At 44.7% G+C, this 24705-nt stretch overlaps 1 protein-coding gene across 2 annotated transcripts in view; it reads left to right on the top strand.

Annotated features, from left to right (window-relative positions):
- LOC119167945 (small G protein signaling modulator 1) overlaps window positions 1-24705 on the top strand; it is a 301398-nt gene that overhangs the window by 191639 nt on the left and 85054 nt on the right. For both annotated transcript variants that reach the window (XM_075891022.1, XM_037419412.2), the window contains exon 15: window positions 22779-22937. In XM_075891022.1, coding sequence (XP_075747137.1) covers window positions 22779-22937 — 159 coding nt within the window. The remainder of the gene's footprint in view (window positions 1-22778; window positions 22938-24705) is intronic.

Here is a 24705-nt window from a genome sequence, read left to right on the forward strand (position 1 = left end):
GTTATATAACTAGATAGTGGTACTTGTAGTTGATGAATAGATGCGTGATGTTATAAAACTAGATGGCGGTACCTGTAGTTGATAATGAAAAATGCGAGATGTTTTAATAGGAATGATGTCACATATGGTAGTGTAATTGGTGGAAGGAAATTATTCGAATTAGTGCGCCGGCGTGTGCTAAGGAGAGCATTGGAATAAAATTCGTTCGCTGTTGGCGCGACGTGAAGCTGCGCAACACCGCTACCAAGATCCTGCCGTATGAGAGCGGTAGGCCCAAGCGGCACGGCATACACACACAGCGTTTCTCACGTCTTTAAATGTTGATTGACTCGGCGAATTACACAGAAGACTCTCAGTTTACCGATGATTCCCTCCAGAGCTCCGCCCACTCATCATAATTCAGCTCATGGATATGCTGTGATTTTTCGTTGATGATCAGCCGGTTTTACACTTAAAGTTGGTTGCGCATGCACTGGAGCATGGAAACCGCATGGCTGGACGACACTTTCAGAGTGGCCGGCAAATGCGCTATCCTCACAGCCGTGCCGCACGTGCCGGGACACCTGCCGAAACAGTGTCTCTGATACGCTCTTTCGCCCCCCGCTTGCGTGCGCCAGGTATCCCGGGATGTTCCGCATGGCTGTGCAGATATTGCGTGTACAGCTTTGGGTTGCAAAAAAAGGTACAGCCAAAACAAGGACAGTTTCCTCTTGTGGAGAGCGAAGTTTTCGAATAGACTCCATAGTCCTGCCACTGAATTGAAGGCCAGCAGCAGTTGGTGAGCGAGTTTTTTGATACCTTCATGTGAAATTTTCGCTGTTATAACTCCCTTGACTTTTTTCTCCTGCGTAATGAACCCTCGTCCCTGAATGGTGTCAACTTTTTCAAAGAAACGTGGGTTGATTAAACGAATAAATACGGTATTGAATGGCAGGAACTTAGAATCGCACGAGGTATCAAAAGATGCAAATTGGGCAACAAGTGGGTGTTTCAATAGTCCGCCTATTACGAAGTGCTCAGACATATTTAAACATAGAGCGCTGCGTGTCGTGTGTGTTGCTCTGGTGTAAGTGTGTGTGCTTGTGTGAGTGTTTGCGTGAGTCGAGGGTGCGCCAAAATTTCTAAGTATATGATGTATAACCAACTAGCCCAACAACAAGTTTTATTAAGCTATATTTAAACATGATCAGAAGCAGAACCACGAACAAAGTGAACAGCTGCGTAGATTTGCGTGTTGCCCTATTTACGCATAAGGGGCCCTTTGCTGACACAAAAGAGGAATAATTATGGCTTAGTGGGCACTTGGGAACTGTGGTTGCAGTAGGCATTCAATAATATTTTCAAGCGGCCAACGTTACACACACAGTATTTTGTTTTGTTACCACACGGTTGAGGCACGCACCGAGAACTGAAGCCGGCTAGCAGTTGCAATGCGGACGAGGTTGGATCACACTACTATTTTGATCTGCTCTTCAAGTGTCTTCTAGCTTATTTAATTTAAATAAGCTCTCAAGGTTAAAGTTCATTTGAATATGTTAGATTGAGTTGCTTCCTCCAGACCACTAGAAATGAAGCTGCAAAAAGGCTTCTTTGCCCGTCACTCCTGATTTAGTGCATATGCTTAATGCCTATTCCAAGTGTATTTGTGGTGTAAGAAATTAAGAAAATTAACAGCATTTTGTAGTTGTCAAAAGACCCTTAATCGAGCATGCTGAAGAAGCATTGTCCTAGCTGAAAAAGCCTGTGCAGCTCTATCGAAAAAATGGAGGCATAGCGAAGCTAGTTATGTGGTGTGGAGCCCCATTTTACCGTGTTACATGGTGGAGCCGCCACCTGCCAGGGCTTGAAGCGTTGGGGAGTGTTCGGAGTTGGACGCCGTTGCAGGCGTACGCGACGGAGATCAGGGCGAGTTCATATCTTTCTCTATGGGGTATAGCCGCCGCCAACTGCGGGCTCGTTCTGCTAGCGCAGAAATATGCATTGTAGTGAAAGCAGTGTAAGAAAGGCGACGTGCACGGTATGTGTGTTTCAGCATAGCGCGCCTTGCAGTCATGCGCTGCGGCCAAGGCCCGAGGTTTGGGGCGGCAGTGTGGGGTGCCATAGTCGATTAATCGAATGGGTTTAACCGATTATTTGGATTAATCGAAAGGCTAAAATCTATTACGGTTAATCGATTAATTGTAGACCTTTAATCGATTAATCAAACAATCGTAATCGATTTTACCATCTCTATGATAACAGATCAGATGGCCGTATCACCAACAAGCCCTCTATCGAGAGAGCATCAATGATTGAAAACTGCGACCACTGACAGTCTCATCTGTGTATACTCGTGGGTGCTAAGTTGTTCACGTTTAATTCCACAGTGATTCTAATAATAATAGTAGGCGTGCGGTGCGAGACTATCTTTGTCCCATCTTTGTCTTCCATTTTTAACATCTTCCAACCCGCTACAAAGAAGTGGCAAGAATTGTATGACACACAAGTGAGAAGAATAAAATGGCAACATGCAACGCAACACTGTTGCGCCACCGCACTGGCTGGGCGACAGTTTGAATTCGATGCCCTTTGCATAACATGTTGGCCCAGCTTTTCGTTCGCTGGCTACAGAAAGGTTGATACGTGATGCACTCAACGTCTGGTACCAATAGCCATTTAGCATTGAGAAGTTAGTCTCGCACGCAATCAAATGCAGTTCTCGATAGTTCAGATTCAGTTAAAGGTTGTGCAATCAAGTGGATGCTATCTGGACATTAGCGGGGACTTTTTCTCTTCCATCGATGTTTGGAGTGCATGCCAGTCCTTCGTTCGACTCCAACATCGTCTTGCTGCTGTTAGGTCAGTCAGTGCCTCGTGTGTTCATGGTATGAACTGGCGTCTTTACGTCCTCTTGCTTTCTTTGATCTCAGGCTCTCACACGAGTGTATTGTCATTTCCTTCTTTTTCTGAATTTCTTTGCTTTGCACAGCGTGGGTCAGGTGCTTTCCCTTGATCCTTCGGTCCCATGCACCTTGAGCATGATCGCTGCATCTCTTTACTCGGATACTGCGAAAGAGCAGACTCTCCTTCAGGTTTGTCGTCTTGATGGATGAAATCTTCATACATATGGCTCACAGTAATTTGCAAGAGTTCTCTGTAACAATTTTGGCTTGTTTTTTTTCTTGATAAATTGAACTTCTTTTTGGCTTGGTCCTTTGGTCTTTGTGACAAACATTTGACACTGTTCTCGCAGGAGAGTGAAATCTGTCATGAGCTCGAGTTGAAGGATTACTGTAAGCATCTTTAGGGCTCCCGCAACCGACATACGATAGAGCCTCAAGTCCTAAGACATCTTTTTCGGCACAATCGTTGGAAGTAGATGCAGGCGACTTGTGCTCAAGTGCAGCTTGTGTCACTTTATCTTCCCCACCACTTTTGAGAGTTACATCGCTTAGTACTTGTTGCAAAGTGGTAGCGGAACTTGTTACAATGAAAATTTTGTCACCATTGATATTGATGGACATTCTCCTGCCATACAAGTACTTTGAGTTTTCTGTAGATGTCAGTGAGTTTCTGGCGCGTGTTTACAACGGTCTTTCCTTTAATTCCTTTAAATGGAGGTGAAGGTCTGATATCCTGCTTAAGATGTTCCAGTCAAAGTTCTCACAAGTCTGGGAATTAATTTTGAAGTCCTGAATACTATTTATAGCATAATAAGTCTGGCGGTCTACTTTCTTCAAATGCTCTCTCATCAATTCGAGATGCAAGCGTAATTCGTTGAGGTTTGCGATATTCGGTGATCTCGACGAGAGTACTGTGTCATTTTTTCTCACAACTTTGTCAATGTCTGCTCTCAATGATCTCCGCATAACTAAGAGTTGCTTCATGTTGTGTTCATCTGCTGTTTGTGACTCCTCGAGCTTGTTAGTTTGTTGGTTTTACGCATCAAAAATCAACAAGGTTGGCGCGACGCAATCTGATCCAAGGGCAGAGCCTTCACCATTACTCTCACTGAAAGGCTTCAACGATTCGATTTCGAGATCTTTGGATTGACTACAGATGCACAAACATGGTGGGTCGATCAGCGAACAGTTCATAGCTTCGAGGTCTAGGCATGCAGGGCGGGCGTCACCGTAGCAATTAGGTTGACTGTGTGGCTTTTGCGATCCTCAATGTTGTCAACGAAGGGAGTATCTAGTGATTGGGCAGACATACCATTAGCTACTCTAAGGGCTTGACTTACAGGATGTGACTGTCCTCCCTTCATGGCATCCTGGCCTTGCGAACTTCGTGTCATCGTCTTGAAGAGCAAGGGCTGAACAGAGGCCGACGGCATGTGTGTCTTTTTCATTCACGTTATATTCCTAACTGATCCTAATAATGATAGTAAGCACATGGTGCGAGACCATCTTCGTCTTTCATTTTTAACAATGACGATGCTTTCCCAACAGGAAAATCGTAAGTGCAGTTGAAAAGGTTGGGATCACACATGCCATGCTGAGCCGCACGCGACTGGAGCCATGTTAGTAATGCTAGTACTGTAGAATCTCAATGATACGATTACAGTTAATGCGAATTCGCGATGATACGAATTTTATAGTTGTTTTGGATGGACTGCATTATATAAAATACATTGTGATTCGGTGTTATACGAATGGTATAACACCGAATCACAGCCCCAGCCATTGCAGATGATACGAATGTGCGATTGACCGCTGCATGCCAGCGGTGCAACGCGGCTTGTCAGTGGAAGGAAGGCCCGTCACTGTTTACCTCGAAGGGAGTGAATGCAACAAAACTCTCCGGAATTTTCCTCGCTTTGGTGGCCGGAAAAACACGCCGCGAGGCCGACGTGAAAAAAATCGGTCTGAAACCAATTTTCCCGCCACGCGATAGCATATCGCCTTTTTGCTTCACAGATTTGGCTTCAGCTGCTCTATCTCTCAAACCACATGATGTCAACAACCAACGCCTCCTTTGCAACAACCAGCTGCAAATCAACATGGCGACGAAGGCGTCGGCGGTGGGTCGCGTCGGCGCTATTGCGAACTGCCCGTGCGGCACGTCAAAGCTGACCCCCTTGACAAGGACATGGTCATCGAAAGCCTGTTTTAGACAACAATTGCCGATAACACTGAAAATAGAAGAATGTGCAGCAGCAGCGAGTCGGCTTGCCCGAACGTGTCTTGCTTTTGAACTGCCGGCTGAATCCGTCGTCTCCCCTGTGTCTGCTCGTGTCATTTCGGCTGACATGTCTACCAATATAACGTTAGTAAAGGTGTAAACGGTTTCTTTTCAGTGCCCATAATTATAACTCGGACCGAACTTCAGTGCTTAGGAAACAGGCAAAATGGAATGAATTCTGAAGCGGCGATGGTGGTGGCGGGGGTGGCATGTTTACGAGGGGCAGAACGAATGTGAACATTTTTGGTGGGTGCTGACGTGGTTTTCTGGTCACGCTGGCGTTTTCGCTTGAATTCTCCAGGACTCATTTTTTTTTTCTTGTCGACTTAGCAGCATGGTTTTGGGGCTGCTTAAGCGAAGCGGTTGAATTTCTCATGAGTTTGGCCGCTTTCGCTCGCTCTGATGTCAACTGTAAACGCGCTGCGCCAGCAGCATGAGCGAGGAAACAGCGGCACTTAATTAAGAGACAGTGAAGGCAGGAAAGTTAAAAAAAACATCACAGACTTTTTTTCAGCAAATTGTAGTTGCCAATAAAGTTATTGTTCATCATTTTTATCAGCTTTAAGTTGTTTTTGGTTCATACAAATTCGGGTTGATACGAATATTTTATGCACTCCCTCCTTTATGCGCTCCCCGCTTGTCTGCATGCCTGCCTGCCGTTTGCAGGCAGGCATGCAGACAAGCGAACACACTACCAACGGCACCACCAGGCGCCTTTTTGAATGCATGAGAAAAAAAAAAAAAGAAGCAAAAGTTAGTCTCTGGTGCTACCTGAAACTGCCTCAAGTGCTTAAACTACAATTTCTAGTTTTATATGTTTGTTTTTAGTGAAATAAGTCCACCTCTGAAGATTTATTGTCCTACCAGTAGATTGACCTCATCGCTATTGGGTGACGCTAGCCGTCATTTTTTATTGACATTCAACATTGAGGTAAAGTTATAATTTCTTTCTTATGAGACAAAAGCATGCTTGTTGCCATCGATGTCATGAACAATTTTCTCATGCGCCACAATCGGGAAAATTTTTCCTAGTGGTAGAGAGTCCCTTTAATTCCTGCAGCGCCATACTCAGCGATAACTTTTCTTGACAGCACTGCGCAAGCTACAGAACTCAAGTGCGTGCCTGCAACTGTGTCAAAATACAATTCTCAAGTTTACTCATAATTTCTGGTTGGCCTTACTGAAATAAATGCTGCTTTATTTATCATGACACTGAAACAGTTTCGGGAAGTCGATAAAATACAGTTATTGTTCACTTTGCAAGAATGCCTTCCTTTTCTTTCAATTTCTTAGTCAGCATCACCCTTTAATCACACCCATTTCCCAAAGGAAATGTGGTGTTCGTGATATAGTGGCTCAGTGTGCTGCTGCAAATGCACTTTTAGTTCTAAGAAGACGTGGCTGATCCCCCTACATAGGAATCAGTATAACACGAAAGTGAAATGTGTCTTTAGAGAGGTAGTTGCTCGTTTATTGTGCATTGTTTCAGCAGCAGCAGCTGATTGCAAAGTCACGTTAAGAATGGTAAGCAGCTCGAAACTTGCAGCACACACCTCAAGCATAAAGCACGCAAGAAATTAGTATACACAGGACGAGCACAGACTAACAACTGTCACAGCTTGACGCATAAAGCACCCTGTTAAAAAGAAAGCAAGACACATGAAACGAGCACACAAGTATACACAGGACAAACCTTTGTACACGTGGCCGTGGCAACGTGCAAAGTCACTTTTATTCTCTCCCGAATTAAGCGTCTGATAAGCGTGCGCGCAGGAAAGACCACGCTTCATGGAGGCGGTGCTTTCTGGGGACGACAATCTTTAGAGTGCATCCAGCGCGAGCCCATCCCGGCTTCTCACCAGTAATAAGGAAAATGGCTAAAGTTTCAAAGCTCCGAGAACTGCCAAACGATGTATGGTGTGTATAAATGGCTTGCCATTAGCCTTCTTTGGCAATGTACGCTTCGTGGCGTAGTGGTAAGTGCCACGCACTGAGAATCATGAGGTTGCTGGTTCGACTCCGTGCAACAAATGCCTACCTTCTGGTTTGTTTCTTTGAAATGTTTTTGTACATATTGTAGCTCATCACTTCTGGGCGGAAGAACGTCAGTGGAGCTGTGGTGGACCCCAGCATAAAACTCTTTCGTGTTACAAATACAACATTCTTGCAATGTGACACCGAAATGTACACTGAACCATCGAAATGTCTCTGCCATTCACATTTTCGTGTATATGTTTTTATAAATGCATTAATGTGAGTGAGCAAAATCGAAATCACCTGCAAGCTGCCCTACTACAGTTGAATCTCGATAATTCGAACTCGAAGGGGCCCGAAAATTTGTTTGAATTAAAAGAAGTTTAAATTAATGAAAGCTTAATAAACCGAGGGCTCTCCGTGCAGTGGCGCATGTGCATTGAGCTAACACACGAGGGGGAAGCTTCAGAAGACTTACATTTATTTACAAATCACGGGACATCCGCTATTAATTGAAGTATTGGGTGATGTGCGTCTGCACATGTCTGCCTTTCAGCAATTCAATCAATTCCGCACGCAGCTTGCACAGCATTGCTACTTCGGCTTCAGCATTCTCCTGGCAAGAGAACTTGCGCACGGAAATGTCCAGCGCCGATACTTTCTAAAGACGACGACAACAACGACTGCATATTCTCTCCGCTACGCAGCCGCAGCATGGCCAGCACGTGACGAGAAAGGAGGAGCGCCTCCTCACGGAGAGAGGCAGATTGGCATTTTAGAGAAAACCTCTCAAAAAACCTCTCGTTTTGCTCTCTTCACGCGTGTCTTTGAAAGGAGAAGGGCTACGTGGCAGGCACGGGAAAGAAGGGGGAAGTGTGGCACGGGTGCGTGAGAGACCCCCCCCTCCCCTCAAGGCGCAGATCCGTGCTGCCGCAAGGGGCAAAGGCTGCAGAAGATAGTGCCTTTTTCCTTTCCTTCAACCACACATTTATTCAACCCAGCGACAGCTTCTTTTTTTTCTCCCTCTCTTCCCGCGCGGCGTTGGAAGGAAAAGGGTCTTTACGTGGCAGGGACAGAAAAGGGAGAAGCGTGGCACGGGTGCATCGCAGATCGGCATTTGAGAGAGAGCTAACATTCCACCGCAGCCTTTTGTTTCCTCTTCATTTCCTTCGCGCGCAGCGTTGAGGTGTCGTAGGTGCCGCCGCGGGATTGGACGGGGTGCTGAGAGCATTTTCGGAGCATGGTATGTTCCAATGAACAGTCGCAAGTGCTTGTGCATTCGAATTACCGGACGTTTTCGCCCGTTGAAATACACATAGCTTTGATGGGACCTTATTGTGAGTTTGAATCAACCAGAAGTTCGAATTAAGCGTGTTCGAATTAATGAGATTCGACTGTACTTGCGGAGCAACACGTATGTGTGAAAGTCCCACCTCTGTAGCATTTGCTCGAGTGTTGAGATAAGTTGTTGCCAAGTGTAGAGCAGCAGGCATTGTGCTGACAGGAGTTTTCCCTATCCGTGAATCGCCTGTGGCAGCATTTGCGAACTGCACGATATTACTACATGGTGATATTGAGCACGACAGCCACAGCTTACTCCAAAAGAAGTCTCGTCGAAGGCTGTGCTAATAAAAGAATATGAAGGATTTTTACTCTTCTGCTTCAATCCAGGCAGAACTGATGTCAAATGTGTACTTCCCTGATGTATTGTACTGTGTGATGTGAGTGCACGTTAAAGAACTTGAGATGGTCAAAACTTCCGGAGCCTTCCACTACGACATCTCTCATAATCATATCAATATTTTGGCCCTTAAGACCCCACATATTACTTTATTATTAATACCTGTGTATGTCCTCAATAGAGGCTGGATTTTTAGGCACTAAAAAGCGGGTTTTAGGTGGCAAAAATAGGCGGGTAAAACAGCATATTATTTTTACAAAAAATGAAATAATTTAGAACAAAGACGTGTGTTACCTGTACCAAGACGGCAAGCAAAAGATGTTACCATTTATGAATGATTGCGCGAAGGCGTCAATGATTGAACAGTGTCATGAATTTCTCACAAGGTTTGTAGAAGACAGTCTTTCCTTTTATTGTCTTGTATGGCGAGTCCACCATCGAGTCAACACACTCCTGGGTCTCTTTCTTGTTCGCCACGAGGATCAGTGGCTACGGGGCTCGGCTGCTGACCAGAAGGTCATGACAGGTGGAGCTGAAATGGCTTCTGTACTGTCTAATGTTAGTGCACGTTAAAAGATGGTTGAAATTTTTACAAAGTCCTCCACTATGGCATCTCTCATAATACGTCTTCTTTTTTTTTTATTGTGGCTTAGAGGGGCATGACGATAGTTATAGCGCGAGAACAAAACGACGACACAGAGACAAGAAGGACACGAAAGACACGAGCGCTCTGTTGTCTCTGTGTCCTCGTTTTGTTCTCGCGCTTTAACTATCGTCATGCCATACCAACTAGCCCAAGCTGCCACACTTAGAGGGGCAGCATAGGAGCAGATGGCCAGAGCGCTAAATGTCCTGAAGGGAGTGCTTTCTCATTTTAACTAGGTCATAGGATTAATTGCTCTCCTGTCGGTGAGCACATTAAAGCAGCCCTCACCGTGTTTGAGCATTTCGAGCTGGCAAGTGTGATGAAGGTACTGGGTGCTCACGATCATTCTCTGCCAAAATTTACAATGATACGCATCGTGGAAAGACATGAAATTTCAAACTGAACGCCACTGCTATTTTCGCGAGTGCATGCCCCATGGTGGAGTGAGCGACGTGCAGCAGATAATGCTATTGCTCTTGCGTCGCTTCTTTATGCATACATTGGTGCTGTGACGTTGTTCACCATAAACTCTTTATAAGGTTAATAAGGTTGTAGTTAAATTCTGGGTATATTCAGAAAACCAGAGGAGAAATTACCACTTCGTAGCTATATCCAGCACTTTAAGCAGGACCTTATTGAGAGTGGAGCACACCAGTCAGTCAGTTTATTTTCCTTTAAGTTCCCTGTGGGCTTATTACATAGTAGGTCGGATTAACATGTTCACATAAAAAAAAGTAATATATGTGTTACCATTCTGTACATTTCTTTGTATTGTAACAAAACATACATGTAAAATTAACACGCTTAAACTTTATTGAAAACAAAATATACTCAGAGTCTAATTGGTAGAAGGTGGTCAGTTATGTGTTGTGCAAATAAAGATAGACATATTATGTCGACAATGACAGGAGGGAGGTCGTTCCAATCTTTTTCCGCGTGGAGAAAAAATGATGCTGAATATGTTGATGTTCAAGCACACATTAGTCATACCTGCAGTGGGTGGCTTGTCCTGGGCGATAAACGTGCTGCGGGTTTGATGTAACATGGTTCATCAGATGGGAACTTAAAAAAATTTATGGTAGAGACAAAGTGAAGAAAGGCGCCGACGCACAGCGAGCAATGGAAAATTGGATAATGATTTTAGTGGCGTAACGCTGATGCCGTATGAATACGAAGAATGAATGAAGCAAGCTGCACAACTCTGAACTGATTCTATTGCCTTGATGAGATATGCTTGATACGGATCCCAAATAGCGGATGTACATTCCAACTTATGTCGTACAAGTGATGTGTAGGCAAGAAACCTTACGTGCTCCGGAGTGCTCTTGGGGCGACATTTTAAAAAGCCTAAAATTTTATTAGATGATGGAATGATGTTTTGAATATGCGTACGCCTGATCAAGTCGATGGATACGGTGACACTGAGGTATTTATAGGAGTTTATCGATTCCAGGTTCTGGCTGTTAATTGTGTATGGGAACTGGAGCTCATTACCACTGCGTGTGAATTATATAGTTTTGCGTCATTAGCCAGTCAGTACACCATTGGTAAATGTTTGCAAGATCCTTCTGTAAAGTTATCTGGTCAAAATTGGTTAGGATGTTTCGGTAGAGAACACAGTCATCTGTGAACATACGTATGTTACTATGGTTAAACCTCCTTGTAACGAAGCTCCATATAACGAATTCCTTGATATAGTGAAGTTTTCTATTCCCCACCGTTGCCCCATAGAAGCACATGTATTTGCGACCTCTATGCAACAAAGTAACAGTGGGAGACAACCTTGATATAACGAATCTTCCCCACGAGAAATCTAGGAATTTTACTCTGCATTTTGGCACGAGCATGCATGTCCCGCGACTTCCACGCCGCTGACAAAGCGCGAAGTGGCTGCGGTGCGGGCGGGGGCGCGCACCGCACACCAGGCTAGAGCAATTGCTCGATATTGTGCGCGGGTGGGTAAGCGCTAGGCGGGCCTGCACTCCACTAGCCGGCGTGCACGGGTGTGTGCCCCCCCCCCCACTCCCAACCAAAATAAAAAAAAACTACTTTTGCCATTGGCAGTGCCATGCTTTTAGTCAGTGTCACATATGCGGGGCCTGCCGTGCTACCCATAAAGGGTGCTTTACTGAATAGTTTTCTGCTGTGTCCGTGTCGTTCGCTCTTCGTTTTCGACAGCGTGCGCGCGCGTGCATAGTTTCACTGCGCGCATGGTGCGGCCCCCGATCACGTTTGGCTTTGCTTTTTTTATTACTGTGATAGCAAATGTATGGACAGTCTCGGTTGGTTTTTTGTTGTCGCTGCCATTCACATATATATGAAAACTCAAGCAAAAAAAAAAAAGTCGCCCGCGCATGGCACTCAGTTCGTCACGATGCGCGGATGCACGCTTGTCTCCCACGCCTTATTTGCCCAAAGAATGGAGGGCGGGGGGAGGGGTTAGATGCTTGTGTGCGCGCACTTATCCTTTGGTGAAGAAAACCATGCGCTTTCAACTTTGACCAGAACTATTGTGTTTAGTTGCGGGGCGCACAAACACCACTTTGCTCGCAGGACAGGTGCCGTTTGCGAAAAGAGTGCGCTTTTCAAACACAGAAAAGTAACAACTGGGGCACATTGTTGGTTCGCACTCATATCTATACCTGTGATTACGTTTCATGCCTCGTTTTTGTTTAAACAGTGCGTTAAGTGTCGAGTGGTAAGCGTTGCTAGTTCGCTCTCCTTCTGTGTATGTTGTTTTCGTGCATCATTTGTGCGTGAGCAGCGCACTGCTTGTTTCACTCTGCTCGCCGTTCTCAACGTTAATTCCGAGTTGTTGCTATCGCATTGACTCGCCCTTGCGGTGAAACTGTGGCTTTTGTTAATTTCGGACAACCGTGTCGTCAACCCCAAGGGGATGTCAGGTTAGGCGCTGATGGTAACTCTCCGAGACCTCGGTGACGTCGAATATTCAGAGGTTGACTCGTCGCGTGCTTCCGTCTTGCGCCGCGAGTTCGCAGGCTGGTAGCTTTCGCAATTAGCTGATTAGTTGTAGCAACAACACAATGGCACATTAAATGGAATGCAATGAACGCGATAGCAAAAAATTGTAATGTTATAAGAAGTAAGGCTGGTAGCCAACTCTTTTGGATTCGATATCGCAGAACTCCTACAAAACACTGGTGTCAGCAAATACGGCCGCTTCAGGGAGAAGTGCTCTTTTCACACAGTCCGTTCGCAATGAAACTGCACTGACACTCGGCGAGATAGCAAGCGCGCTAGTGATCGTGACCACCCTTAAAATTCAAGTTCATTATTACTACTCGAGCGATTGCCCTCCCCCTTCACCGCGTTGTTTCATGCTCGTTCAAGACTGGTGGTTTACTTTCTGTTTAAACATTCGACGGCAGTTCTAACGCGCGGAAGATGTTATTTTATGCACTATCCAGGCGATAGGGATAGGCCGACTCATTTGATCTCTGCTTCAGCAGCGCTTGCGCACTTTTACTCGCTCCCGAAAGTTACGATGCGCGGGGGCGTGTTATCAGTTTGTACTTTTTACGGAACATGGCGGCGATGGAAAAAATGCGCCGAGAGCGTCTATATAATTGCTCTCGCATTAATAATGCAGTTTTTGACTGTAAAATGAGTGTGTTGGGTTAGCTCTGCCTTCAGTCCTCTTTTTGCTCAATTTTCACATTTATTTTCCAAATGTTCGTACCAAACGAATTTTTTTGGAAATTGAATAATTTCATTATATCCAGGTTTAACTGTAGTTATATGCTAGGGTAAGTCGTTCGTACATATTAAAAGTAGTAGCGGGCTCTTGTGGTACACTTGATGTTACTGGAACAGGATTAGATAGGTGGTTATTTATAACGACGTTTTCTGATCGATTAGTAAGGAACTCGGTTATCCATTTTAGGATGGTGGGATGTAAATATAGTTGGGCAAGCTTAGGGAGCAATCGTTGGTGAGGCACCTTATTGAACGCTTTAGCATAGTCAAGAAAAATAGTGTCAGTCTGCATGTTAGTATCGAGATTGGTGTGAATGTCATGTAAGAAAGCTGCCAGCTGTGTTTCACACGACAACCCCTTGCGGAAGCGGTGTTGTGAAGGATGAAAAAAGTGATTGCTTTCAAGAAAATTTATATTACGTGGGAGTACATGACATGCTTCATGATTTTGCAGGGGACACTTGTTAGTAAGATGGTGTGGTAGTTTATTGAGAGTTTTATCACCTGATTTGTAGACCAGAACAACCTTCCCTATGTTCTAGCCTCACGGAATGTTTCCCGAAGAAAGTGATTGTGAAAGCATTAAGGGAAAAAAAGTGAGGCGCTTTCTTTCACTTTTTTTAAGATTTTGGAGTAATTACATCTATGCCAGCAGATGATGAGTTTCATTTTTTCTATTGCAGCCATTATTCCATTCGCACAAAGATAATATCTGGCATTTCGCGAATATGATTGAAGGAAAGCAAAGGTAGGCGAGAATGTATGTTTCGTTCTTCAGTAAAACGGTAGCAAATGTAGTATTGAACATATTGTCACCGAGTCGTGACGTGGATGAAGGGAGCAGACTGCAGGTCGAATAATAAACTATTTATTCGGGCCAAACATGTGGCCACGTAAAAGGAAAGTTACATTACTGCGAGACACTGGCACTGGTAGCTGCGAGCAGAGCGTCGGCCATCGATCAACTGACAAGCGGCGAAGCATGCCGGCATTTATACCCTTTCCATCGAATATTCTCGAGTTATCGCGAGTGGCGATTTAGGTTCTCGAATAATCTGTATTGTTCACGAAGTGAGCGTAATCTCAACAAAACGATCCACTACAGCCTTGAAGCCTCTCGAACATCATAGGCGCAGTTTGCGCTGAACGTAGTGTAACGGGGTAATAACAAAACTTGAGGAAAGGAACGTGGCATTGCCCCCCTCTGAAAAAGGCTTCGTCTCGATGCTTTAACAAAAGATGAATGTACAATAATAAAGACAATCAACACACAACAGTAACAAATACAGTCCTCAGGTTCGCCCATGAAATGGCTTGAGGCGCACGACAAGGACGACTTCAGGTCGAGCATGGCGCCGTTGAGAGTTGACGTCGTAATGCCCCCAGGAACAACCTCGTAGTCGAGTTGGCCGAGGCGTCGAACTATTGTGTACGGTCCGAAGTACAGTTGCAGAAGTTTTTCACTCAGTCTATATCGGCGTATCGGCGTCCATACCCAGACATGGTCATCGGGCTGGTACTCCAAGAAGCTTCGTCAAAGATTGCAGTGGCGGCTGTCAGCCGCCTGCTGATCCTTGATGTGCAGGTGGGCGAGTTAAGCAGTCCTTAATGGTTCAGCCATGGTTCAGCCGTGCATTAAAACGCCTTGCTAACAAAAAAAGGCGTTTCTTCATCAGAGCAAAGCAGTCTCGAAAATCGGAGCACTGGTCAGCACTTAAGGATGTCGTATGTACATATAAGAAAGCTTTAAAGCAAGCAAAACATAAGTTTATGAATGTTACATTACCTGAACTTCTTTCCGCAAACCCTAAAAAATTCTGGAGTCTGATTAAGGATACAGATGATTTGACAGTTTCTCTTGTTGATTTGCAGTCAAACCGAATTAGCAACGCTGATTGCGCCGCCGCTCTGAATGACACGTTTGCAAAAGCATTTTCCAGTTGTACTAACTTGTCACTCCCTGCCTGTCACACTCATTATGATTTTCCCATGGACCCTGTTCATTTTGATTTTGATGGCATTGTACGCATTATTGAGAGCCTAAAATTATCTTCTAGTTGTGGTCCCGATGACATTAATACAAAAGTGCTCAAAAACACCTCGGTTTATTCTGCTATAATATTGTCCAAAATATTTAATCAGTCTCTTCAGTCAGGGGAGATTCCAGATGACTGGAAAATAGGTAAAGTGATTCCACTCCATAAATCTGGTGACAAACATTCTGCTTCGAACTATCGCCCCATTTCGTTAACGAGTATTTCTTGTAAAATATTTGAACACGTCATCGCTTCCCACTTGGCAAAATTTCTTGAATCATTCTCATTTTTTTCACCTGAGCAACATGGCTTTAGAAAATTATTTTCGCGTGAAACGCAGTTGGTAGCCTTCACAAACGACCTTCATTCTGTACTTGATAATGGTTCCGCGGCTGATTGCATATTCATAGACTTTTGTAAGGCATTCGATAAAGTTCCCCACAGCCTGCTTCTTCACAAACTAAGCCAACTGAATATCGACCCTAACGTTCTTAAGTGGATTAAATGTTTTTTAACAGATCACTCTCAATTTGTTCATGTTAATGGTTTGAACTCTTCAACTCTACCTGTCACTTCAGGCGTTCCACAAGGCTCAGTTTTAGGTCCACTGCTCTTTCTTATATATATTAATGATCTGCCTAGCAATCTGACTTCTTCTGTGAAACTTTTTGCCGATGACTGTGTTATTTACCGCGAAATAAAAAATGCTACTGACGTTTCTTTGCTTCAACAGGACCTTGACGCTATCGATAATTGGTGCTCGACTTGGCATATGACACTTAATATTAATAAATGTAAAGTAATGGGGTTCTCACGCCAACGTAAATTAAACCCTTCCTCTTACAGTATAAGCAGCTCCCCATTGCTACCAGTGTAGTCCTTTAAATACCTCGGGGTTATTTTAACAGCAGACCTGAGTTGGAATATGCATGTCTCCTCTATTATCTTAAATGCTAACCAAACACTTGGTTTTATTCGGCGACATTTTTCTCTAGCCCCCGCTTCTGTTAAACTGTTATTGTACAAGTCACTTGTTCGATCTAAACTCGAATATGCGTCTTCAGTATGGGACCCATGCAATAATTCACTAATAAATGCACTTGAAGCAACCCAAAACAGAGCATCGCGTTTCATCCTTCACGATTACGGCCGTTTGTCAAGCGTAACGCAAATGAAAGCAACTCTCTCTTGAACCACTCACACTGCGCAGGAAGATATCGCGCATGTGCCTTTTCTTTAAAATCTATAAATTGAACGCCACCCTTAAAACTACTCTTATCTTACCCCCTGCTCATGTTTCATTGTGCATAGATCATTCTTGCAAAGTTGGTATCCCGAAATGTCGCACTGTAGCATATTCAAATTCGTTTATTCCTAGAACTACATCAGAGTGGAATCGCCTGCCACCATCCCTAGTGCTTACTAACAATATTGACCAGTTTAGGAAAAAAGTGTCTGATTACTTCACTTCTGTGTAGCTTGAACTTTTTTTTTTTCCACAGTGTTTATTTACCTTATAATGTGTCATATGCATGCAGTTGTCAATGTTAGTTTTGTTATCTTTTTATGCTAGAGGCAATACCTGTGTAGATTTGTGTTAAACTTTTGTATACTTCTACGCACCGCTGGATACTTGTTTGTTCAGTGCTTTTGTATATTTGCTCATATGTGTGCAATGTTTGTACAATTCGAACACCTTTCAACATCCTGATCCTGTACCACTCCCCTCAACAATGCCCTCTGGGCCATGAGGGTACCTGAAATAAATAAATAAATAAATAAATTCAGGGCCTTCCCAGGTGTGCTTGACTTTCTTTAACTTCATAGTGAGCGCTCCACTGATGACCGAATAGTAAGCTCCGGTGTCGACGAGAGCTGTTACACTGTGGCAGTCGATGAGAACGTCGAAGTTGCTAGTTTGTCGTCTCGCATTCAGTTAAGTTGTGGCGTTGGGTCACGGCTGTGCTGGCTTGTTCTACTGCTTTTATGTTGCGTCGTTAGGTCGTCATTAGTACATGGGGTTTCGTCGTCAGGGCTTTGCCTGGTTCGCGTGGTGTTTGGAGAGTACTGTGGCGGCGTTGTTGTCGGAGGATCTTCGGTAGTTCGTCGCACAGCAACTATACCTTCAGCGGTTGCTGCCCTTAGTTTCCCGGATAAGGGCTAGGAGACCAGGACCAGCCGCGGGTTGGGCCAGTGTACGGCCGGCGGTGAGGCGACATGTAGTGCCCAGTTGACGGCAAACGGGAAGTTCCTTGGGGTGTCCGCTGCGCTGCTGCAAGATAGTCAGCCATGTCGTGGGGTCTTTTTCCCCTCAGTGGATGCGGCGCATCTCCGGCGAAACCACGCAGTTTCATCTGACGGTACTGGCAGCGGTGGTAAGCATGGCCTGCTTCTTCGCAGTGGTAGCAGAGAGTTTGGTGGTGGGGGGCACGTCACACGTCGGTTTTTCTCGAAGCGTTGCGCTGGCCGGCGGGTGGACGGTATGGCGTCGACGGCGGCAATGGCTGGCGTGGAACTGCGATGGTGCGGGCTCTTGATGTGGGCGTGAAGGGGGAGCATAGCGTCGGGTTGGAGCAGCGTAACTCATCGCTTGCGGCTGAGGCTGCAGAGCTTCGGAAACTTCAAGCGATTGCCGAACTTCTTTGCGGACAGTGTCGGCAATCCAGTCCACTTGGGGCTGTGACGAAGGCAACAGGCTCCGTAGCTCTTCCCACACGATCTGTGGGATCGTCTCACGCAGGTCGTCCGTGCTGAGGGCATGGGCTTCGGTGCATTTGGCTGTTGAAGAGCGACGGCCATACTGCTTTTTGCGACTCGAGCGCCTTCTCAATTGCTGTGGCCTCGGTGAGGAATTCGTCAACAGTCTTGGGTGGGTTGCGAACAAGTCCCGCAAAAAACTCTTGCTTCACACCCCGCATGAAGAAGCGAAGCTTCTTGTCCTCAGTGATGACATGATCGGCGTGCCGAAGCAGTTTCGTCGTCTCTTCCGTGAAGATTGTGACATTTTCGTTTGGCAGCTATACCCAGGTCTCCAGCAAAGCAGCGGCCCTGCCCTTTCTTTGCAGGCGTCGCTCGTGAAAGTTCCCAGGAGTGCGCCACGAAAGAGATCCCAGGAGCGAAGTGCAGATACTCGATTCTCGAACCAGGTCCTGGCCGCGTCTTCCAGCTAAAATTAGACACGACACAGCTTTTCTTTTGGGTCCCACAAAGCTGCTACTCGGTCGTACGTCTCGAGCCAGGTCTTCGGTTCTTCAAATGAAGATCGGTGGAAGATGGGTGGCTTCTTTGGATGCTGCATTACGACCATGGCGGGTGTTGGTCGTAATGCTTAACAAAACTTAATCTTAACAAAAGGATCCACTACAGCCTCAAAGCCTCTCAAACATCGTATGTGCAGATTGCGCTGAACGTAGTGTAACGCGTGATAACAAATCTTGAGGAAAGGAATGTGGCAGTATTTGCAGGATTCTCGTCAGTGACCGCTTCAGTAGAATCATTGGTTATTACAGGTCCACGTGAAGTGTTTTCCAAAACTGTGTGGGGTCAGTTTGCAATAGCTTCGGTAAATGTGTACTATAAAATGAGTTCTTGACTTGACGCAGGGCTACGAGATAACTGCAGTCAGCCTAACAATACTTGTCCCATGCATCTGGTTGTCCTGTATGTGTGGCAGATCGCAATAGGCTTTTCTTTCTATTTCCAAGGCGTTTTAAAAATTTTTTGTAAATCATGGTTTATGGCAAGTGGTTGTGAAACTAATCTCAGGTATAAATTTATTGGTTAGCTCCGTCAGCTTACCGCTAAAGCGTACCGTATGTTGATGCAATGTTTCCTGAAATGTGGGGAAGAATTCGCTGACACTTTCGTTGATTGCCTCATAATCACCTCTGTCATACAGATGAATAGTTTTCTTGCAGGTTTCTCGTTGAAGTGGCTGAAAAAAAAAGTAGCATGAATTCTCTCATGGTCACTTATTTCCTGTAAGTAGTGAATGTGTGACAGGCTTTCGGTATTTTTTATTAGTATCAGATCTATGACATTGGCTGTATCTTGCAAAACACATGTTGGTTCTGTGACAAGTTGGGTCTTGTTGAAGTTTAGGCACAATCAAGGAAAGCAATAGCTTTGCCTACACCTGTCGATGAATGTAAATTGTTAGTACGCCAGTCCATTTGTTGGATATCGAAATCGCCGATTAAAAGTATGTGCACGTTTGGATGGGCAGACGTGAGCTGGCACATGACCTGATTAAGTTGGTTGCAAAACTAAGAAGTAGCGCGGGGTGGTCGGTTACAAACACCTAGTAAGATAAACTGAGGACATGCCTGAATAAGTACCCATAGCATTTCTAGTTGCGTCTTAGCCTTTATCACTGAGCAAGATAATTGCTCGTGAATAGCAATCAGTACACCACCACCGCGAGTGGATACGCAGTCATTTCGGTACAAGCGGAAGTGTTGCAATTTTAACAGAACTCCATCATCACTGATGTCGCCAGTCAGCCAAGTCTCGTTTAGTATCAGTACGTTACTTTCAGATGATAATACAGTACTTGATATAGGTTCCGGCTTGGGAAGGAAACTACGAATATTAGTGTAAACGCTAGAAAGTAAAAGAGTGTTACTAAGAATAACAATAGGTGTATCAATTTACCACCCTCGCCTTGACTGCTACGATAGTTCTTTGATAGTGTTGGATTGATCATCGAAGATATAACATTTCTGATTTATGTGCAGCATCTTAAAGTGGACAGATAATGGCTTGTTCTTGCTTCTCGCAAATGCAATTAGTTGTTTTCGAGCACTTTGGATTGAGTGTGAGAAGTCTTCACCTATGACGTAACATGTCCCCTTGAGCTTGCGACCATTTGATAGTATTGCAGTTTTCTTTTTATGTAGGCAATCTTCGCTATTATAGGCCGGCAGCGGTCAACTGAATGCCGGCCGAGACGATGCGCGCGTTCAATATCTCTTGGTTCTAGGTGCACCTGTAAGTTATCGCGGCAAAGATTTACTACCAGGTGCTCTGATTCGGTGAATGTTTCAGATCCGGAAGGGTCCGGGAAGCCACAGAAAGTTATTTCGCTTCGAGCGATTTTCAGCATCGCCAATGCTTCTAACGGCCTTCTAATGGCCTTCTAACGCAGCGATTCTGCAGGCCGTCTGCTCCGTGCTAGTGCACATGATCTCTACTTCCTTTCGATGTGGTACCAGAGATTGATAATGGGTTTTGAGATCTGTTAGTCTTTTGTTGAGCTCGCTAATTGTTTTATCAGTGTTACTGAGCTAAGCCTTCAAGCCCTGGACATGTGCAATTAGTTGTGTTTGACCCGCTGGCATTTTACCTAACTCAGCAATGTTCTCAGAAACATTTGAAGGGCCAGGGTTGGTTTCAATATCTCCAGCCAGAATTAGTAATGCACGAATTACGTGGACACACTCTGTAATGATAACCATACAGCACTGCGGGCTTGGCAGCTGTACCAGAAATTAATCACCAGATCTTTTCGAAAACATAGCGTAAGGCTCACTAACCTGCACAGCGAGAGTGAACTATTAGTGATCCGTGCAATGGCACAGTCACCAAGCCCACAGTGCTTCACTGAAGGTGCTTGCTTCTTTATAGATGGCGGGCATGTTGCTGTCGACGATGATGCGATCGTCCAGGCTTGGTTGAGCTCAGCTCTGGGTTCCTCTTCTGGTTGATCCAGGCAATTGTCGATGGATAGGAGCTGAGCGATGCCTTTGTTGCCTCTGGGACAGCTGAAGCCACATTCCGTTAATGTTGCCAATGCCACATGCGCAAGCGCAGGCAGCAGCAGATGAACAATGATGTAGCGGACCATCTGCATAGTGAGAGCGAACCGATTAGTTATCCGTGCAGTGGCACAGTCACCAAGCCCACTACGCGACATGTGAGAATTATTCGAGGTGACACGTAAAACTGATATAATTTGTTGTTCAGCAGATGAATGAAAGCTGAGAGAATTGAAACACACAGATGGATTCTGAGTGGATTTTTACTTTTTATTTTATTTCAAGTCGCAGCGAGATGCTATACGTTAATCGGCCTTCGTTTCACATGCATTAAGACATCACCATTTTTGAGTCTTCTCACTGAAACAGGCAATACATTACCCAAAAAGCCAAAAATGACCCAACATAGACGGCGTACGTGCAGGATCAGGCTCGGGCACGTTTTGCGCACATGGCCTTATGTGCACGTGACATGTTAATACATATGCGTCGTGTGATCCTCTGGCTCCGATGCCATGGAAGGCAAGTAAAAAAATTGGCCCGAATCATGTTACATTGTAAATGTTGTCGAAAGACGATAGTCTTGCGTCTGGCTCGTAACTAACCAATATGAAAGATAATCGTGGTACAATGTTCTTCATTTGGCACGCAACAACTTTCAGTGTCTGTCTTTAATTTATGTGACCTAGGGAGGGGCACTTTGAGTAAACTATAAATAAAACAAAAGCCTCATGCACATCACATTTTTTTTTTTCGTTTGGTCCACACTCTGCTATCTCCTGACTATCTCCAAGCACTCGTTTTAGTTTGTCTCTTTGTCTTTGTGTTGAGTTTGCGCTATAACACTTTCTACTTACGGCTGTAGAAATAGTGTCTTTTCCTCTGAACCTCCTCCTCCCCTAACCACTTGTGCCATATCAGCACTGTAGTGCATGGTTGCCGCCGCGTTTCATTTCGCTGCTGCCAGCGATTGTTTTTCAAAAGTCGATGAAACTAGGGGCCGTGGTCGAACCTCATAGATTTCAAAAAGCCAATTTTGCCCTGTGACATGAATAATGGTCTCTAAATACCGTCGAAAACAGAGTGAGAATAAATCGCATTCATATAGGTGCCGATTTTGAAAATAGGCATTTATGGGCGCTTGTTGGTGTTTAGGCCAGAAAATCACGAATAGGCATTTATAGGCACTATAAAAAACACTAGAAAAACCCCCCTAAACCTCTAAATAATGTTTATATATCAAAATGGTGTGATAGCGATGTGAGGAACAAGATAGGGCCATTTGCCTAAATTTTGGTCTCAGTGATCAACATCAGCCTGACTATGCCTACTGCCAGGCAAAAGCCTCTCCCATGTTCTGCTAGTCAACCTATCCCTGTACTTGCTGTGGCCACATTATAACTGCAAACTTCTTAATCTTATTTGCCCACCTAACCTTCTGTCTCCCCTTCGCACGTTTGCTTTCTCTGGGAATCTAGTGAGTTACCCTTAATGACCAGCGGTTAAGTAGCCTATGCACTACATGCAGCCTGGCCCATGCCCATTTCTTCTTCCTGATTGGGACTAAGCAGTTCTGAGGTAATCTACTGTGTTCTCTTTCTGTCCCTCAGGGTTACACCTGTCGTTTTTCCTTCTTTTGCTCGCTGCATCACTCTCAATTTAAGTGTAAGCCTCCCTGTTTCTGTGCCTATATAGTGCACTTTAAAGAGTATACCTTGTGAAAACAAGCTGTGATGTTGGGAGGTGTTGTGGAATGTACTTGGAGTAGAGTAAAAGCCTGAACTGTGTTATTGATATTCCGGCAGGTCCTAAAGACACACACTTGAGTAACGAGGTGTTTGAAGATGGCAGCAGCGATGGTGGGGGCTCCATGGATGCTGCTGCCCATGATGAAGCAGTGTGTGAAGGGGAAGAGATCGCATGGGAGGTCGACAGCAGCCATAGTCCAGCCCACGTGGGCATTGGTGAGTAAAAATTTCAAATTTATTTTCATCACTACTTGTTCTGTATCAACAAGTTGCACAAAAATCGAGCATGTTTTTTCTTTATTCTCTCATTTTGTTAGTAATGCTTCCATCTGGCAAGATCTTCATGCACCTGTGTCTGGATGCCCAGCTCTGCTTCCTACTGCATCACAGCCCGTTTCATTTGGCCACTTTCAGCCTTCCTGCAATGATGTGGTAGAAGCAGCAAGGCATTCTATTCTCTTGGTGATACCCCATCTGTGAATACTGGCTGTTGCACAGAAAGATGCGGCAATTGTGTCCAAAATGGCATGTGTTGCGACTGGGCAGTTTTGATGCATTCATTTAGCTGGTAGTAGACTGCAAGATTTATCATAAAGTGCAGAGACCTGGAATGGATCACCTCAATTGTACAGTTTCCTATAATTACTCTCGAGGGAACTTTGATGCTGGTGTCTATGGCAGCTGCAACACATAATGCTTCAGCTAGCGTGGGAATGATGGGTAGTAGACGGATTTGTCTAAGTTCACTTTTTTTGGCTTTGTGTATTTGTGTGAGCTATACCCGCATTGTCACAAGGTAAAGTTCAACAAATGTTCACCTGTTCTACTTTACCACCTTAAACTTTTTAGGCTCACCATTCTAAATCCGCTCAAGAAGTTTAGAATGATCACTTCTTTTATTCAAAACAAATGCCAAATCATCATCAGCCTGACTACGCCTACCGAAGGGCAAAGGCTTTTCTCAGGATCCGCCAATCAACCCAGTCTTGTGCTTTCTGCTGCCACGTTATACCTGTGAACTTTTTAATCTCATCAGCCCATTTAGTAACTGTCTTTCTACCCTTTGTGCGTTTGCCTTCTCTGGGAATCTAGTCGGTTACCCTGAATGACCAGCAATTATGCTGCTTATGTGCTATGTGCCTGGCCCACATTCATTTCTTCTTGATTTCTGATATGATATCCTTAACCTCGGTTTGTTCCCTGACTCACTCTTCTCGCTTCTTGTCTCTTAAGGTTACACCTATCATTTCCCTTTCCATTGCTCGCTGTGTCATCCTCAATTTAAGCTGAACTTTGTTTGTAAGCCTCCAGGTTTCTGTTCTGTAAGTAAGTACGGGCAATATGCAGCTGTTATATACCTTCCTCTTGAGGGTTAGTGGCATATTACCATTCATGATTTCAGAATGCTTGCCGAATGTGTTCCACCCCATTCTTATTCTTCCAGTTACTTCAATCTCGTGGTTCGGCTCCGCGGTTATTACATGTCCTAAGTAGACATATTCCTTCACATCTTCCAGTGTCTCACCACCTATCACAAAGTGCTGTTTTCTGCCAGAACTGTTGCAGATTACTTTAGTTTTATGCATATTAATCTTCAGACCTAATCTTCTGCTTTCCGTGTACAGTTCAGCAATTATGAGCTGTAAGTTGTCCACCGAGTTACTCATCAAGGCATCAGCAAACTGCAGGTTACTAAGATACTCTTTATTAACTCTTATCCCTAACTCTTCTCAGTCTAGGGCCCTGAATACCTCCTGTAAACATGCATTGAATAACATAGGAGAGATCGTGTCTCTTTACCTTACACCCTTCTTTATTGGGATTCTGTCACTGTCTTCTTGAAGAACCATGGTGGCTGTGGATCCACTGTAGATTTCTTCCTGTATGTTTTGTAGGCTTCGTTGATGCCCTGGTTCTGAAGGGCCTGCATCGCTGCTAATGTCTTGACTCAGTCAAACGTCTTCTTGTAATCTATGACGACTAT

This window comes from Rhipicephalus microplus, chromosome 3 (assembly GCF_043290135.1).
Source record: "Rhipicephalus microplus isolate Deutch F79 chromosome 3, USDA_Rmic, whole genome shotgun sequence".
Taxonomy (NCBI): domain Eukaryota; kingdom Metazoa; phylum Arthropoda; class Arachnida; order Ixodida; family Ixodidae; genus Rhipicephalus; species Rhipicephalus microplus.